The 17,264-nt window shown below is 47.0% G+C and overlaps 1 protein-coding gene across 2 annotated transcripts in view; it reads right to left on the bottom strand.

Annotated features, from left to right (window-relative positions):
• PADI2 (peptidyl arginine deiminase, type II) overlaps positions 1-16,383 on the bottom strand; it is a 65,970-nt gene extending 49,587 nt beyond the window's left edge. Inside the window, exons 1-2 of one of the 2 annotated variants that reach the window (XM_006866340.1) lie at positions 16,205-16,383; positions 2,674-2,857 (exon numbers count right to left, since the gene is read on the bottom strand). In XM_006866340.1, the coding sequence (XP_006866402.1) occupies positions 2,674-2,857; positions 16,205-16,296 (276 nt within the window). In that variant the 5' untranslated portion in view covers positions 16,297-16,383. The remainder of the gene's footprint in view (positions 1-2,673; positions 2,858-16,204) is intronic. The other variant, XM_006866341.1, reaches the window with a different exon arrangement.
• Positions 16,384-17,264: the final 881 nt, after the last annotated feature.

The raw sequence follows: 17,264 nt of genomic DNA, 5'->3' as shown, positions 1-17,264 counted from the left end.
TCTTTTGCATATCGCTTTCCAGTCAACAATCCTATCTTCTAAAGGGTTTCCAAGAGCAGCTGGTAGGTTTGAACTGCTGACCTTGTGGTTACCAGTATGGTTACATCACCATACCAGGGCTCTGCTGTATATCTGTTGTTGTTGTGAAGTGCCTTTGAGTTGGCTGTGATGGGACACACTGTAACAGGACTGGGAATAATTAGAAACACTTCTGGTCCTGGCGTCACCACTAACTCACTAAGTGGTCTCAGGTAAGTCATGTCACCCCATGAATACTTGTTGTTACTATCAGTAATTGAACTGGTTCCCAACATGGAATGAAACCCTACCTACCGGGTCCCGTGCTACCTGATCCCCAGCATTGGGTGTGGAATGTACTGTTGGGATCTATAAAGCTATGTTGACTAATGTTCCAAAGTAGCTTGCTGTTGTTGTTGTTAAGTGCCGTCAAGTCGATTCCAATCCACAGTGACTCTGTATAAGGTTTCCGAGGAGCAGCTGGTGAGCTTGAACCACTGACCTTGCAGTTCAAACAGCTTTGCAGTCTGACACATTAGCCTACAGTGACATACCAGGACTCCCCAGCTTTATTAGGTCTTTTTTCCTAGTCCATCTTAGTCTGAAATCTCTGCTGAAATCTGTTCAACATAGCAACCTACAAAGTTTCACTGACAGATAGATGGTGATGGCACATGAAATACAATTGGCTGGGAATTAACCTGGGTCTCCAACATGGAAGGCATGGATTCTACTACTAAACCTTCACTGTGCCCTTGGCAACATCTTATTTTACAGACAATTAAACCAAGGACCTTGCGGCTGTAACTTTCAAGGAATCTAATGTTCTACAATTCTAAGCCTCTAAACTTTCTATTATTCAACAGTTCACAATTATAATCCTCTATGAAAACCCACCAGCCGCACCTTGGGAACTTTATACAGAGTTGCTTGCTACGAGTTGGAATCAACTCATTGGCACTTAGCAACAACAATGAAGCCGTTAAGTAATCCAGGGGGCTGTGGCTAAGCGCTGGGCTGCTAATCACAGGTTAGCTGTTCCTCAAGAGAAAGGTGAGGTTGTTTGCTCATGAAAAGAAGGACTGTACTGGAAACCCCATCTAGGGCCGCTATGAGTCAGGATTGACTCACAGTGACAGTGGTTTGGTTTGGTTCATATGGGAATTACAGAATACTTAATCGTGCTCGAGGAACTTGTACATAGTCCAAGAGGCAGTTGTTTGAACAGAACAAAGGGATAGTGAATGGTTTAAAATCAGGGAAGGTGTGTGCCACCAGGATTGTATCGATTCACCACACTTATTCAACCCGGATGCTGAGTAAAGAGTCTGAGAAGCTGGACTATGTGGAGAAGAATGTGGCAAACAACCTGCACTATGCAGCTGACACAACCTAGTTTACTGAAAGTGAAGAGGACTTAAAATACTTACTGAGGAAGATCAAAGACCCCAGCTTTCAATATGGATACACTTGAATGTAAAGAAAACAAAACCCTTCACAGACTAGACCAATAAATAACATCATGATAAATGGAGAAAAGATTGAAGCTGCCAAGGATTTCATTTTACTTGGATCCACAATCAATGCCCATAAAAGCAGCAGTCAAGAAATCAAACTGCCTTGGGGCAAATGTGCTATAAAAAAACCTCTTTAAAAAGCTGTTAAAAAGCAAACATGTTTCTTTGAGGACTAAGGTGCATCTTTTCTATTGCGTGATATGCATGCAAAAGTTGGACCATGAATAAGGCAGACTGAAAAAGAATTGATGCCTTTAAATTATGATGTTGGTAAAAAATACTGAAAGTACCATGTTGTTTTAGTGCCATTGAGTCAGTCCCGACTCATAGCAACCCTGTATAGAGTTTCCAAGGAGTGGCTGGTGCGTTTGAACCACACACCTTGTGGTTCAAACTGACCTTGCAGTCAAGTGCTTTATCCCAGAGTGCCATACTAGGATTCCCAGATAAATAAACAGATCTGTCTTGGAAGAAGTGCAGTCAGAATGCTCTTTAGAAGCAGGGATGATGAGAATTCTCTCATGTACCTTGGACCTGTTATCAGGAGGGTCCAGTCCCTGGAGAAAAACAGCATGCTTGGTAAAATAGAGGGTCACTGGAAAAAGATTACCCTCAAGAGATGATTGGCACAATGGTGTCCCAATGGGCTGGACATAGCAGTGACTGTAGGGCTGGCACAGGAGTGGGCAGTGTTTCATTCTGTTGTACAATGGATTGCTATGAGTCAGTACCAACTCGATGGTGTCTAACAATGTGAAGTCATTGTCCCATGAGCTGATACTCTGCTGTCCAATACAGTAGCCACTAGCCCCTTGTGGCTACTTGAGCACTCAAAATGTGCAAATCTGAGCTGAAATGCATTGTGACTGTAAACACACATGGGATTTCAAAGGCTGGGAATAGGTAAGTAAGCTATCTTGCTAATATTTTTCCTACTGATGGCATGTTGAAATGATGGTATTTTGATATACGGTGTTAAGTAAACTACATTATTGAAATGAATCTCACTAAACCATAGAAAATGAGGAGTGGTTTGCATTCTGTTTCTGCTGGGCAGCACTGGGGGAGCCTGCCTTGATTCCAGCATTACCACTGTCTCCCGCAGCCCAAGGAGGGTGGGCATCCCTCGCCTTGGTACCTTGTCGCTGCTGGCCTCGGTGCTCGCCTGGCTCATGGTGAGCCGTAGCGTGGTGCTGGGTGAGAGAGCCCAGCGCTGTTTGTCATTGGTGGCCACCTCCTCGGCTTGTCCATCACATACCACCTCCACTTGCACATGCTCTGAGTGCTTCAGGCTGAAGGTTTGGGCCCCGGCTGGGGCTGCGCTGTAAGGACAGAGAAGAGAGGGTCATGGGGAACCCTAGTATAGACAGGACAACGGGGTCCTGGGAAGAAGCTCTTGGAGGGCCAATGCTACAAGGACCCTCCAAGCTCATCTGATCTGGGGAACTCCAAAGAAACCAGTTGCATTGCCATTACTTGGTATGGGGAGGGGAGGGCACCTGTTAAAAAAACAAACAAACAGATTCCCAGGACCCATTTTTGGGGCTTGGGTATCTGAATTCTTAGCAATCTTCCTTATTTTTATTTATTGTGGTGAATATATACACAATGAAACATAGGGCAATTCAACAATTTCTATGTGTGTAATTCAGAGAATGGATTCCGTTCAAGTTGTGAAACCATTCTTGCTCTCCTTTTCCAAATTATGACTCCTGAGGCAAACACTCCCTCTTTCCTTCTCTCCCAACCCTGGTAGCCATGAGCCCTCTTTGGTTTGTAGGAATTTGCTTATGTCATATCTGTGAGACCCTATGGTATTTGTCACTTTATGACTGACTTTACTCGACATCAAGTTTCCAAGGGAAGATGAGGGTAGGAAGGCTGGCATCAAAGTGCTGGGCTCTTACAGGGATGGGGATGGACCTGAAGGATTATGGACTTTGTCACAAAGATCCCTTCTCTCTGGACAAAGATCCCTTCTCTCTTGTTTCCTAGGCCTGGAATTCCTCAGAGAGTCACTCCTTGGGATTCAGGGGTAGTTTCCCTCTGAAAGACAAAGCCTTCTAAGAGCTGTCAAGACTTAGAGCAGGAGAACTAACTGGTCCATTTGGTTTAAGGGGAGAGAACAGGAAGGAAAGAGAGAGGAAGTGGTAAGGAGCCCAGAGGGAACACTTCTGAACTGAGGTCTGAAGGTCCTTAAAGGCCAAAGAGACTCAGAATGGTTTATATTGGATTCTCATAGGCTTTGAGATTTAAGACATGGGCTATTATTTTGAGGACCTGGTGGCTTCTTGGTCCCAGAATAGTTCTCAACTGTGATTGAGCATCAGAAGTATCTGGGGTACTATCTAATCTTCTGCTTTTTTCAGGTTGCAGATTTGTGGGTCCCATCCCCAGAGACTTTGAGGGCACAACCTTCCTCTGTCCCTCCCTCCTTCACAGCTCAGCACAGGGAGCATTTCACTGCTCCCCTCATCTTCCCCACCCCCACCTCCAGCAGAAAGTGTGGGCCTGGCCCTGACAGGAGAGCCTCTCAGAGTACCAGCCAGTATTTACCCAAAGGAAAGTGTGGGTATCTCTGGGACACACAAGATGCTCTTAGATGCTAAATGGATGAGCAATTGAAAAGACTTAGCTGACTCATGGCAATCCCATATATATCAGAGTAGAACTGTGCTCCATAGGTTATTTTTTAAAAGTTTTTATTGTGAATTGAGTGACAGTTTACATGGGAGAACATCGGTTTTACACTCATCGTTTCATTGCAATGATTACAATCTCCGTGCATCATCAATCAACAGGATTTGCTCTATTTTTCTTTTTTTGTGTGGGGGGAGGTCTATACACAAAAACATATTATACATATCAGGAATATATAATAATTTAAATAACCAAAGGGCACATTCTGCAAGCCTGCCTCCTGGCTACCAACACACAGCCTTTCTCTTTCCATGAGTCTGTGTCATCATCTCTGCCTCTGTTTCTGGTGTCGCTGCTTCTCTGGATAGGGTCCCACATTCTGCTTGTGTGCTCCACAGGGTTTTCAATGATTGATTTTCAGAAGTAGATCATCAGACCTTTCTTTTGGGGTGTCTCTGAGTAGATTCCAACTTTTTGAGCTGAGCACCCAGGCTACCACCCAGGGACTCCAAAAGTAGATTTATGTTAATTGAATGTATTCTCTCTTTGTGGCAACTTTATGGCTTCCCATTTCTTGTTTAAAATAAAGCTATTAAAAATGTGTGTTGGTTTCATTAAACATTTTAAATTCTAGTACTACAGGTGGGATGTGGTTTTGGCAAAAAATTCGAGAGCCTGGGAAAGTATAGACTCAGCTTTGGGAAACATTTGCCAAGTGCAAATCCCAACGTCACCCAACTTGCTGGGTGGCCTTGGGCAACCTGCTTCATCTTTCTCAGTTCCACCAAATGTACAACAAGAGGAGGGGACCAGGTCAGAGAAGCTGGAGTCTGGGGAGTACAGAAAGGGTGGGACCTAGAGGCAGGAATGGGAAGGGGTTCCCTGAAAAGCTGTGGTCTCTTTGCATAATCCCCAGCCTCTTTAAAAACAGCCTCTGTTATTTGATTTGGCTTTATACATTGGGCTTCTGCAAACAATTCTGTTTAGGGAGAAAAAAAATACTTACAGACTCATATGATCTTCTAAGAGTCAGACACTGACAACAATAGCTGTATATGCATCTTCCGGGGGCCTGCCCTCATTCCTCTGGGACAATGAGAAATTGGAGGAGGCCCTGCAGACCGGGGGGATTCATGCCTGGCCCACAGCGGCCCTCAAAGTCCCCACACCCTCCCACTACCCTAAGTACCAACCTCATCTAAGCTAAGCAAACAGCTATTCTTGAAGCTGTCCTGGCAGAAGAAACAAAGGCAGCCATTGTCCCCTTGTGGATCCTGTTGGCTGCCTCCCTCCCCCAGGAAAAGCCTCAGAATCCCTCACAGAATCCAGCAAGCCAGGGACTGTGGAGACTGCATGAGGGAACAAGGATGGTATTGAGGGAAACGGAGTATGTGTTTGTGTGTGATGGGGAGAGGTGGGATGGTGGTGACAGCCTTACTTATTGGAAAGTGGCTAGTGGAAGTGTGGACAGACAGGCTGCCAGTCCCTGGTCCACTAGGACCACCATTGTGTCCCAGCACCCAGGACATGCTAAGCTCAATAGTACTTTGAATAAATGAATGAATGAACCTGCTTCTCTTGGCTTTCCAAAATGTATTGTTGCTGTTGTTAATTGCCACCGAGTTGGTTCCAACTCATAGCAACCCTGTATAGTGTTTCCAAGGAGCAGCTGGTAGGTTTGAATTGTCAACCTTGCAGTTAGCAGTCCAGTGCTTATAGCTGTGATAATTAGCACAGAAGAATTATAAGGTGTCAGGAAACCTATCCTGGGCTGGGAGAAAGGGAGGGTGTGATGTGGTAAACTATTTAATACGTCTCTTCTAGCTTTAGTCTTGGTAACTCTCACTAAATGGCTCTTCCTGCTGGGTCTGAGCAAGAGAAGGTGGGAGAAGATACTAATAGGATGATATGATTCAGTTGTGAATGATCATTTATAGAGTTAATTGCGGTTGCAAAAACTGGCAACTCGAACATGGGTATAAAATGGGTCATTTCAGAAGCAAGAGGCGGATCTTACTACTGTTTGAGAAGAAGAGTCAAGAGTGGAGTGTGTGCACTGCATCTCCTTGATCCCGGGACAAGCTGCAACACCAGAGGAGGGACAGAGGAGCAACAGAACCAAGAGCCAGCATATGAGACAGTGCAATGGACCTCCCAACCCACAGAGCAACTGAAGCTGACTGCCTTTGGGCAGGAGACTTGCTTGCAGAGTGGGGTGCCTCTAGGCATTTCATTGGGGGAGCTAGGTTTGCCGATCCATGGAGCTAGACTGAGTACCTTCAGGCTGTAGTTTATGGTGTGGTATACCCTGTGGGCATTTATCAGCAGCCCTTAAAGAGCTTTGTAAAGTTGCCTGGGCAGAGAGAGGCCTGCCTGTGGGCATGGCTAAGGGGAGGCTGTCCTGATTGGAAGAACTGTACTCTGAACATTTCTGACACTGAATTGTAAGCTGTTAACTTCTCTAATAAACCCTGTAATTATGAGCATGGTGTCTTGAGTTCTGAGTGGCCAATGCAATGAATTATCAAACCGAGTTGAGAAGTAGTATGTGCCTGGGAAGGATGGTTTGGTGCCATTGCTATGCAGAGAGCTTCCCTGAGGAAACGACATTTGGGCTGAGATCTAAACTCTAGACTCTAAAGAAGAGACAAAAATTTGCTTGACCAGTGGTCTTCAAATCTTGGAATCCCTGGGTGGTGCAAATGATTAATCTGGGTGGCTGCTGACTGAAAAGTTGGCAGTTCGAGTCTACCCAGAGAGGCCTGGTGATTTACTGCTCCCCAAAATCAGCCACTGAAAATCCGATGGAGTTCTACTCAAACACACGAGGGCCCACCAAGTCCAAGTCAACCTGGCTTGGATTCTCCAATGTTAGCAACATCAGCATCACCTGGAGGGTTTGTTAAAACACAGACTGTACTCTTGGGCCCAGAGTCAATGACATAGCCACAAAAGACTAGAGTGGAGAGTGAAGCATCCAGCTGATAAGAAGAGAGGGCATATGTATAAGAACACCCACACTTGCAGATAATACCCACTTGACCTGGCTTCAATGACTAGATGATCAGAGCTCAACCAGAAGAAGAAAGAAGATGAAAAAAAGAGTAATCTGATACAATTTGATGAACTTGACCTATACCTATGGATGCAGTAGCTCAAAAGAGGGAACAAATCTTTATAGCAAGGATCATTCCCACCCCCTCCATACACAGAATAGACAGGGATGGGCAACTTGGACACTGGTTACCCAAAATGGGGGGGGGGGCGCTACAAAGGCAAGAAGTGACTGGCTTACAAGCTTTCAAGAGGGAACCTAGATTCAGAGGGCCTGGAGGAAGGTAGAATCTCCATTGAGTAGTATCAAATCTGTCTAGGCAGGGCTGATGAAAGAAAATGCAGATAGGTCTCTTGTGATATAATAGTGAATAATTGTAATCAGGACTGCTTGTGAGGATTGTAAATGTAAAGGTAGATTTTTTTTTTAGCAAGGAGGGATGTGATTAACTTTTCAGTCTAGGAGCGGAGGTCCCTGGGACCATCAAGGGAGAAGAGCGGAGAGTGGGACCCTACCCAGAGAAGGAGTGATGCCAGAGATGGAGGCAGAGACGATGATGAGGAGAAATGGAGCAGCTGGGTACTTTAGACCCAGAGAGGGAGAGGGGCTGTGTGCTGATGACCAGGGGGCAGGCTTGTAGTGTATACCCTTTGGTTGGTTGATGATGCATGGAGGGGATTGTAACCATGGCAATGAAACAATATACGATTGGATGAATGTAAAACTAATTTTCTCCCATGTAAACTATCACTTAATTCACAATAAAACATTTAAAACAACAACAAAAACAAAAAACAAAAAGCACGGACTGTAGGCCCACCTCCAAAGTTTCTGATCCGTCAGGTCTGGGGTACAGTCTGAGAATTTGCATTTCTAACAAGCTTCCAAGTGATACTGATGCTGCTCAGACCACACTTTGAGTATCACTAACTGGACAAAGAGAGAAGGGGAAGGAGAGTAGGGATATCCAGGTGTCTCCACACAAGCTTGGGAGCGAAGCTAGCTCAGCATGTTCAAGAAACCTGAAGGAGGGCAGTGTGGCTGGGGTTTGTGAGCTGAGGGGAGGGAGGGAGAGGAGCGGAGATGAAGTCATAGATGATGGTGCAGAGTCAGTCTTTCTCTTGAGAGCAGGGCAGATCAGTGGAGCTTTCTAAGCAGGGCTGACATGACCCTTTATGAATCCTAAATGGATCCCCTGGGTGCGGGGTGGAAAAGGGGTGTCAGGACAGCAAAAATGGAAGCTGGGGCACCAGTGAAAAGGCAACTGCAGCTGCTGAGGTGAGAGATGATGGTGGACAGGGTGGAGGCTGTGGAAATGGTGTCAAAGAAAGGAGCCGTGAGAAAGGCCTGTGGAACAGTGACAGATATTTACTGAGCCCAATCCAAGGGAATTCTGGGACTTAGTGACCGAACAGCTGCTCAGCCTCATGAGTGCTGTGTGACCTCTAGGGAGCTGCCCAATCTCTCAGGTCTCCACTCAGTGGTGAGGGTCACTGGCTTGGCCTTGCACGGCTGGGCTGGCTCACTCATAGCCCCAGACTCAGGACATGACATGTCTGCTCCTAGCTGGTATCTGGCTCTCTCAGCTTGTCCACCTGTCCTGGCCTCACTTATAGGGTTCATCCCTACAATGACCCTAGTCTCTGGCAGCCTGACAGTAACGTCCTGCCCTTGGGTCTCTGGAGGAACATGTCAGGGGAGTCATGGGTGCTGCCTGGCACGCAGCCTCATGGCCAGCACCTGTGAGAGGAGGCATCAAGGGAGGGAGGCAAGGCAAGAACTCATCTTTCCCTTCCTTGGCTGGTGCCTCAAACCACACTTAATAAATAAATGCCACTCAACGTTTCCTCCCCTGAGTATTATAAACTCTTTGGCATCAGAGACCATGTCTAATTACTATTTATCTTAGTCATATCGTAATAAATCCCAAAGTAATTCATGAGAACTACATACTGACCACTTACTATGTGTCAGACATGGTACCAGCCTTTGAGACACATGATTTCAATTAATGTGTTCAGTAACTCCATAAGGCTTGTACTAAAGTCAGCCCATTTAACAGATGAATACACTGAGGCTCTCAGAGAGTGGGCACTTGCCTCAAGTCTTGGGGTGAGGGGAGGAGAGGATGGTAAATTCAGGTGCTCGGGAGCACCGGGTCTGTGCTCCTTCCACAGGAGAGAATCTAGAGATTAGAGTCCTCCATAAAAGTCCTCCTAGTAGGAACCCTGGTTGGGTAGGGGTAGACCTGGTTTAGGAGAGGACCCAAATAAGAGGCCCATAGGGACTGGAGAGCCCCCTACTTATTTTGCAAGTATGGGTCAAAAGCTCCAGAGAAGGGTCACCAAAGGCTGGCTCTTCCTATGGTATTTTGGGTGAAGACCACCATAATCAAGTATGGGGCCAAAGTCCCTGAGTCTGGGATCTGGCAGGTGGGCATGAGAGAGCTGCCTCCTCAAAGTCTATTAGGTGTGAGTCTAGTTAAGTGGGGGCACTGCAGTGAGCTTCCTCCACCAGGTTTCAGTGTGATCCAGGGCACTGTGAGCAGTAGGGAAGGCTCTCAGTAACCCCATCTGTGCAGGGGGCTGTGGGTTCAGCAGATGGGATGCCAGGTCCTCCTCAGCTCCTTCTACTGGAGAACTAGCCTGAAGCCTGAGCCCTGGAGTGGCTCCTGGCAAGACCTCCCTTTTAGGGCTTAGGGCCATGGGTGTTGTTCTAATTTATGAGGCCACCTGACCTGGCCTGGATGCCTCTCCACTGTCACTCTCTCAGAAGCAAGCACAGCTCTGGCCAAGCTCGGCCACATGCCCTTGACCTTCTATATCCTGCCTGTCTCTTGAGGTTGCGAGAAGAGAGTTCAGCAATGGGAAACCTTTCATCAAGTGTCAGCAGTCCATCCATCCATCTGTCCATCCATCCATTCATTCCCTCAGGGCTGGAGGAGAATGGGCATAAGGAAGGCAGGGAGAGCAAGTGAGGACAAGCCCCAAACACCAGTCCCAGGAAGGTGGCTCAGCACAGGGGATAGGGGCCTTGCTGTGTTCCAGCTGGAAGCCCACTTCTACCTTTTACCAGCGGTGTCATCTTGTATACACTCATTCCTGACCTCAGTTTCCCCATCTGTAAAAGGCAGACAATCATAGTGCCTAACTCATGATGTGAGATTTAAACACAAACAAGTTATCAAATACCCAGGTGATGAACATACTAAGGGCTAAGAAGGCTGCCTGGTACTGAGTAATCACTCAGTAAGCATTAACTAGCAATATCACATAAATAAGGTTTGAAAAGGAAAAGAATAAATAGCGAGGTAGAGAGTGTCTACAGTTTTGAGATGGGGCATCATAAAATGGGGTGGTCAAGGAAGGCTACTCAGAGGAGGTGATGTAGGAGCTGAGACTCGACTCACAAGGAGTCAGGCATGTGAAGGTCTAGGGAAGAGTGTTTAGGTAGAAGGGATAGTCTTGAGTAGGACTGAGTTTGGTACATTCAAAGACTAACAGCATCTGCAAATGCAAAATGGACTGTGTGAAGGGGGCTAAGTAGGCGATGGGGTTGGCAAGGGAAGCCTGGTACACTATGAGAAGGGGAGGTCATGGCACCCTCATCCCGATCCCCCAATCCTTCAAACTGGATCTCAACGGTTCCCTGAACTTCGTCCTAGGAAGACTTTTCAAAACAATCAAGTAAACAAACCCCCAGCACTCATTCCAGTCAAGGGGCAGAGAAAGTCTGAGATGAGTCAGAAATAGGGAAGAACTGAAATTCTCTGGGCTCTTCTCAAGGCGTATACACACATCTATACTTGTTTCTCTGTTTCCCTAGCATGTTACTGGGCTGATGTCTAGGAATTCATGCCTTTCTATATTCTGTGAGGGAGTGATGGGCAAGGTCCCACCTGGCCTTGGGGTAGCTCTGGGAAGGGGGAACAGGGAGGTCACCCCACCTCCCACTTGATGGCTGATTGTGAGGTCAAATGAAAACCCTGTGTAACTGGAGGACCACTCTGCAAAGGCAAGAGACAATTGCTAGTATCATCCCTGGGCCTGAAGTTCCTGCAAGCTCAGGACCAAATCCTTTCCTCCTCTCTAACAGCAAGGAGGACAAGCATACACCAAACTTATCCAGATATACAAACTGATGCAGCGGGGAAAGGAGAGACTGGCTCCAAGACCGGGTTTGTGGGTCAGTGGGCAAGCTTGCAGAACCTGACCATTCCCCTACTTTATTCCAAGGCTACTCACTCTCAGACCCTAGTGGTGCCCCATGCTTCAGAGCCCCATGCTAAGAGGTGGGTGGGGCGGGTAGACAAACCTGCAGACACCATTCATTCTATGACCCTCTCAGTCCTCACTGAGAAGGCCTCTTAGTGACAGATATACCAGGTTTCAAAGACTTCATAATATGAAAACAAGAATTAAATAATCTCATTGATAATTTTTATAATGACTATATATTGAAATGATAAGAATTGGAAACATAGGTATAGCTCAGAGATATTATGGGTTTGGTTTCAGACCCCTGCAATAAAGTGAGTCGTACACATTTTTTGGAGTCCTGGTGTGGTGCTGTAGGAACAACACTGGACTTTGAACCACAAGGTCAGTAGTTCAAGTCCACCAGCTTCTCCTCGGAAATCCTATACAGGGTCTCTATGAGTTGGAACTGACTTGGCGGCACTTAATAACAGCACATAGAGCTCCATATTATCAGCCAAAACAAGGCCAGGGACTGACTGTGGAACAGACCATCAATTGCTCATGTGTAAGTTTAGGTTGAAACTGAAGAAAATTAAAGCAAGTCCACAAGAGCAAAGACAGACCTTGAGTATATCCCATCTGAATTTAGAGACCTTCTCAAGAACAGATCTGAACGCTAATGACTGAAGACCAGAGGAGTTATGGAATGATGTCAGAACACTATACATGAAGAAAACAAAAACATTAAAAAGACAGGAAAGAAAGAAAAAACAAAGTGGAAGTCAAAAGAGACTCTGAAACTTGCTCTGAATGTAGAGTAGTTAAAGTGAATGGAAGAAATGAGGAAGTAAAAGAGTTGAACAGAAATGAAATATGCTAAGACCTGGAGTTCGAAAATCAAAATGGAAGAAGAACCTGCTCAACATTTCTTGAGTTAATAGAGTGAAGAGAAAATTCAAGTCTCAACTTCCAGTATTGAAAGATTCTACAGGCAAAACACTAAATGATGCAGGAAGTATCAAAAGAAGATGGAAGGAACACATAGGGTCACTCTAACAAAAAAGAACTGGTCAACATTCAACCATTTCAGGAGGTAGTGTGTGATCAAGGACTGATAGTATTGAAGGAAGAAGTCCAAGTGTGAATCAACGGCATTGGTGAAAAAGAAAACTCCAGGAATTGACAGTATGCCAATTGAAATGTTTCAACAAACTGATGGAGGGCTGGAAACACTCATTAGTCTTGGTCAAGAAATTCAGAAGACAGCTTATCTGGTCAGTTGACTGGAATGGATACATATTTGTGCCCATTCAAAAGAAAGGTGATCCAACAGAATGCAGAAGTTATGAGACAATATCATTAATGTAACAGGCAAGTAAATTTCTGTTGAAGATAATTCAAAAACAGTTGCAGCAGTACATCGACTGGGAGCGGCCAGAAATTCAAGCTGGTTTCAGAAGAGGATGTGGAATGAGGTATATCACTTCTGATGTCCTATGGACCTTGGATGAAAGCAGAAGATGCCAGGAAGATGTTTACTTGTGTTTTATGGACTGTGCAAAGGCATTCTACTGTGTGGATAATAACAAACTGATGATAACATTGTGAAGAATGGGAATTCCAGAACACTTAACTGTCCTCATGTGGAACCGGTACCAAGAGGGAGTCATTTGAGCAGAACAAGGAGATACTGAATGAATTGTTTACAATCAGGAAAGGTGTGTGCCAAGGTTGCGCCCTTTCACTATAGTTCTCTATCTGTAAGCTGAACAAATAATTCAAGAAGTTGAACTATAGGAAGAAGAACATGACATTAGGATTGGAGAAAGGCTCATTAACAATTTATGATATGCAGATGACACAACCTTGTTTGTTAAAAGTGAGGAGCCCTTGAAACGCTTGCTGATGAAGATCGAAGAATACAGCCTTCAGTATGGATTACACTTCAGTATAAAGAAAACAAAAATTCTCACAACTGGACCAATAAGCAGCATCATGATAAATGTAGAAAAGATTGAACTTGTCAAGGATTTCATTCTACTTGGATCCAAATATCAATGCTCATGGAAGTAGCAATTAAGAAATCAAATGACGTATTGGGCAAATATGCTGCATAAGACCTCTTTAAAACTCTAGAAAAATTGATGCATTTGAATTATGGTGTTGGTGAAGAATTTTGAAAGTACTATGGACTTCCAGAAGAACAAACAAATCTGTGTTGGAAGACGTACAACCAGAATGCCTCTTAGAAACAAGAACAGCAAGACTTGGTTTCTCGTATTTTGGACATGTTATCAGGAGGGACCAAGCCTTGGAGAATGACACCACTGGTGAAGTGAGGGGCAGCGAAAAAGAGGAAGACCCTTACTTAATAAGATGGATTGACACAGTGGCTTCAGCAATGGGCTTAAATATAACTATTATGAGGAACAGGACTGGGCAATATTTTGTTTTTATGTAAAGGGTCACTAGGAGTTAGAGGTATATTAATGACAACCAACAACAATAAGGAGCTCTGGTAGCGTAGTGGTTACGAATCGGGCTGTGAACCTTAAGGTCAGCAGTTCGAAACTACCAGCTGTTCCGTGGGAAAAAGATGAGGCTTTCAGCTCCTGTAAAGATTTACAGCCTAGGAAACACTGTACAGGGTGGCTATGAGTTGGAACTGGCTCCATGGAACATAACCACCACCAATAATAATGCATATAGAATTACATTTATGTCATAGTTTACTAGGTGTGCAAAGTTTGAAATATTTTTAGGATTACCAATGTGACACAGAGACACAAAGTGAGCATATATTGTTGGAAAAATGGTGCTATAGACTTACTCGACACAAGGTTGCCACAAACCTTAAACTAGTAAAAGACACAGTACCCGCGAACTACAATAAAGTCAAGTCAATAAAAGGGTATATGCTGTTCTGGATTAAATAAAGTATATTATTCATATTTAGTTCACCTGGTTAAGTTTTTAAACAACTGTAGCTATAATTTGAAATGACAGATTTGACATATGTGGTTCACATTTTTTCTTTTGGGCAGTACTGGTCCAGACTGCCTCTGATGGTGGTGATGGTGAGGAATCCTAAGTGGAGGTGGGGCCTAGGGTGACAAAGGCAACCAACTGTCACTCCTCTGCCACCTTCCCACACCTCCCTCAAGTCCTGTCCTCACCTGGCTGGGCTCTTTGTGCCAGGACAGAAGACCTGAGTGTGCCTGTCCCATCTTCAGATGGAGGATCTGACACAGTGCCAGTCTTGCAGACTGTACCAAATATGCCCCAGTGAATAAACAGTCGGGTCTGGTGACAGATGAGGCTTAGAAGCCTCAGTGCCCTGGCTGACAGCCCATTCCCCAGCAGTTCTCAGTACAGAGCTGGGGGGGTGGGAAAGCTAGGGCAGTCCATGGGGGTCTGGGTTACACTCCATTGCTGTTATGACCCTGGAGACCACCCAGTCCACCCTGAGTTTTACTTGTGGGGCACCTGAGGCCAGGGTTGGACGATGGAGTCCCAGGGTCCCAGCTGGGTGGCCCAGTCCTTGCCCTCTGGGAGGCCTGGGGCTTGGTGGCATCAGCCTGGTCCTTGTCTTCAGTGGGGGTTGCAGGAGATGGCTGGGCAGGGTTGTCAGGGACTTAGGAGGTGATTGAGACAATGTGGTTGGAGAGCATGTGGGGGCCTAGCATGTCGGCCCCTACAGTGAGCTCAGCTCAAGGCACAGAGAGGTAGCGTTTACCAGCATCCTCTTTCACCTGAGAGTCCTGCATGTCTCATCCCCTGGTACTCTCCCCTCCCACATCAGCCTTGGGCAACATTTCAAAAGCTTGGAATAGAGCCTGGGCAGGTAAAACCTCAGCATGATCCAAACTGGGCTCTGTCCACCATTTCATTCACACCAGCGGCACCTTCACCAAGCCAGCTCCCCACACTACAGGGAGGTGAGTCAGTGCACTTGGCTGAATCCTGTGGGCTGTGGGTAGTGGTGGGGCTCTGACCTCTGTCTCCCCACCCCATGCCCTACTCTATTAGAAATCCTGTAATTCCCCCCTTCCACCAAGGCTACAGATAAAGAGTCGGGGTCCCTTTGCTTTACTGATAAGAACCCCATCACAGCCCTTGGAGTCTCAGGCCTCAGCCTGGTGGGACAAGGCCTCACTCTGAGCTCAGGGTAAAGTCAGGGGAAGGAATTTGGGGACAAGAAGTGTATGGCCAGTGTCTGGGGACAGGCATCATCTGCAGCCCCACTCCCAGGGCGAAGTCGGAGCTTAATCAAGCCCCGGGGTCAGATATCGCCCCAGCGCAGCTCCCCACTGCCCTAGACTGTTCACCATTAAAGGTCCACTGCACTGAGTGGACGGTGGAGGCAGGGCAGGCTGGACTTGGGTGGTGGTGAGTCAGAGGATCTGAGGGGTAGGGAGAGCCGGGAAGCGGAAGGGGAGAAGGTGGTGGGGGAAGCGGGGTTCGTGGGGAGTGAGTGAAGGGGAAGAGGAACGGGAAAGGGTGTCAGCGTCTGTGGGGGTGGTCTCCGGATTTTAGGGAGGCTGACACAATGCTTGGGGGCTCTCAGGGTTTCTGGGTGGTGCTATCAGGATTTCTGAGCACGGGGCCTCGTAACGAAGGACAGTTTGGGCCGGAAGAAGACTTGTCTACCTCCCCAAATCCGGGGATGATCTCAGCATGCGTGCATGGGCTCCCAGGATTTCTGGGGGCGAGATCTTGGGTCTGAATCCCGGGATCGGACGGGGTGTCTCGGGCTGGCGCGGAGGCCCGCTTACCTGTAGACATCGGTCCAGAGATAGGTGCCCAGCACGTACACCGCCTCCACGCGGCTGCCGTATTGCAGCCGCACGGTCCGCTCACGCAGCATCTTCCCTGAAGTGCCGGTCCTGGCCTCTCTCGGCTCTGGGTCCTCACCTAGGCACCTTTAGCAGGTGCACCCGCTGCAGCTGCCTGCGCCAGTTGCTGCCCAGAGCGCCACCTTATCCTGCTCCCGACGGGGTGGGGCAACCCGCCGCACTCCTCTCGCAGTGGACCACGGGCCTGTCCGTCAGCGTGGCCACGCCCCTAGACTAGCAACCCCACCCCTCCCCCCGCGTCCAGAGTAGCTGGTAGCTGCTAGTTCCCTCCTTTCCGCGTTGGTTTGCTTATCCATCCATCCATCCATCCATCCATCCATCCATCCATTCATTCATTCAACAAATCTTCAGTGGGAGCCTAGCCCCACTCCGCGCTCCCAACCACTAGGGGTAGACAATGAAAATGTGAACCTGCCTTACAGAGTGTGGACAGGAGTTGGTGGGAACACAGAGGGGGTGCCCTAACCTAGCCAGGGCGTCTGGGAAGGCTTCCTGAGAAGAAACCGAATCTTAAGGGAGACGTTTGCTAAACTGTTCTCGCTTCCTTCCTTTCTCTTGTCTCTTTTCGACACCAACAATCAGAATCAACACCAAGCAGAAAATGGGGAGAGAAGAGGGGATAGAGAAGTCAGTTGCCAACAGGTCTAGAATGCCCAGTCAAACACTGGATGGGTATGTGGGGATGGAAAACTTGGAGGGGTTTCTATCCTCAGGAGTAGTGTTGTGGTCAGAGCTGGAGGTTCCAGTAAGGACACTGAGCTGAGGAGAAGCAATCAAGACAAGGGGCGGAGGGTAGGGGTAGGGTAGGCCAAGTGGGAAGGTGGGGGGAGAGGGAAGCAGCATGAGCGAGATGGAGAGGAGGGCACTGATCTGTCCGGGATATATGGACTAAGGTACTGGGGCCACCTGGAGACTGGCATGCTGCAAGAGGAGAGGGACAGCCAGGGAGAGAACTGAGGTCTGTATTTTCCTCTGGGCC

The sequence above is a fragment of the Chrysochloris asiatica genome, unplaced genomic scaffold (assembly GCF_000296735.1).
Source record: "Chrysochloris asiatica unplaced genomic scaffold, ChrAsi1.0 scaffold00090, whole genome shotgun sequence".
Classification (NCBI taxonomy): domain Eukaryota; kingdom Metazoa; phylum Chordata; class Mammalia; order Afrosoricida; family Chrysochloridae; genus Chrysochloris; species Chrysochloris asiatica.
Note: the sequence above shows the minus strand (reverse complement) of the source record. Positions and strands in the feature narration are given on the sequence as shown.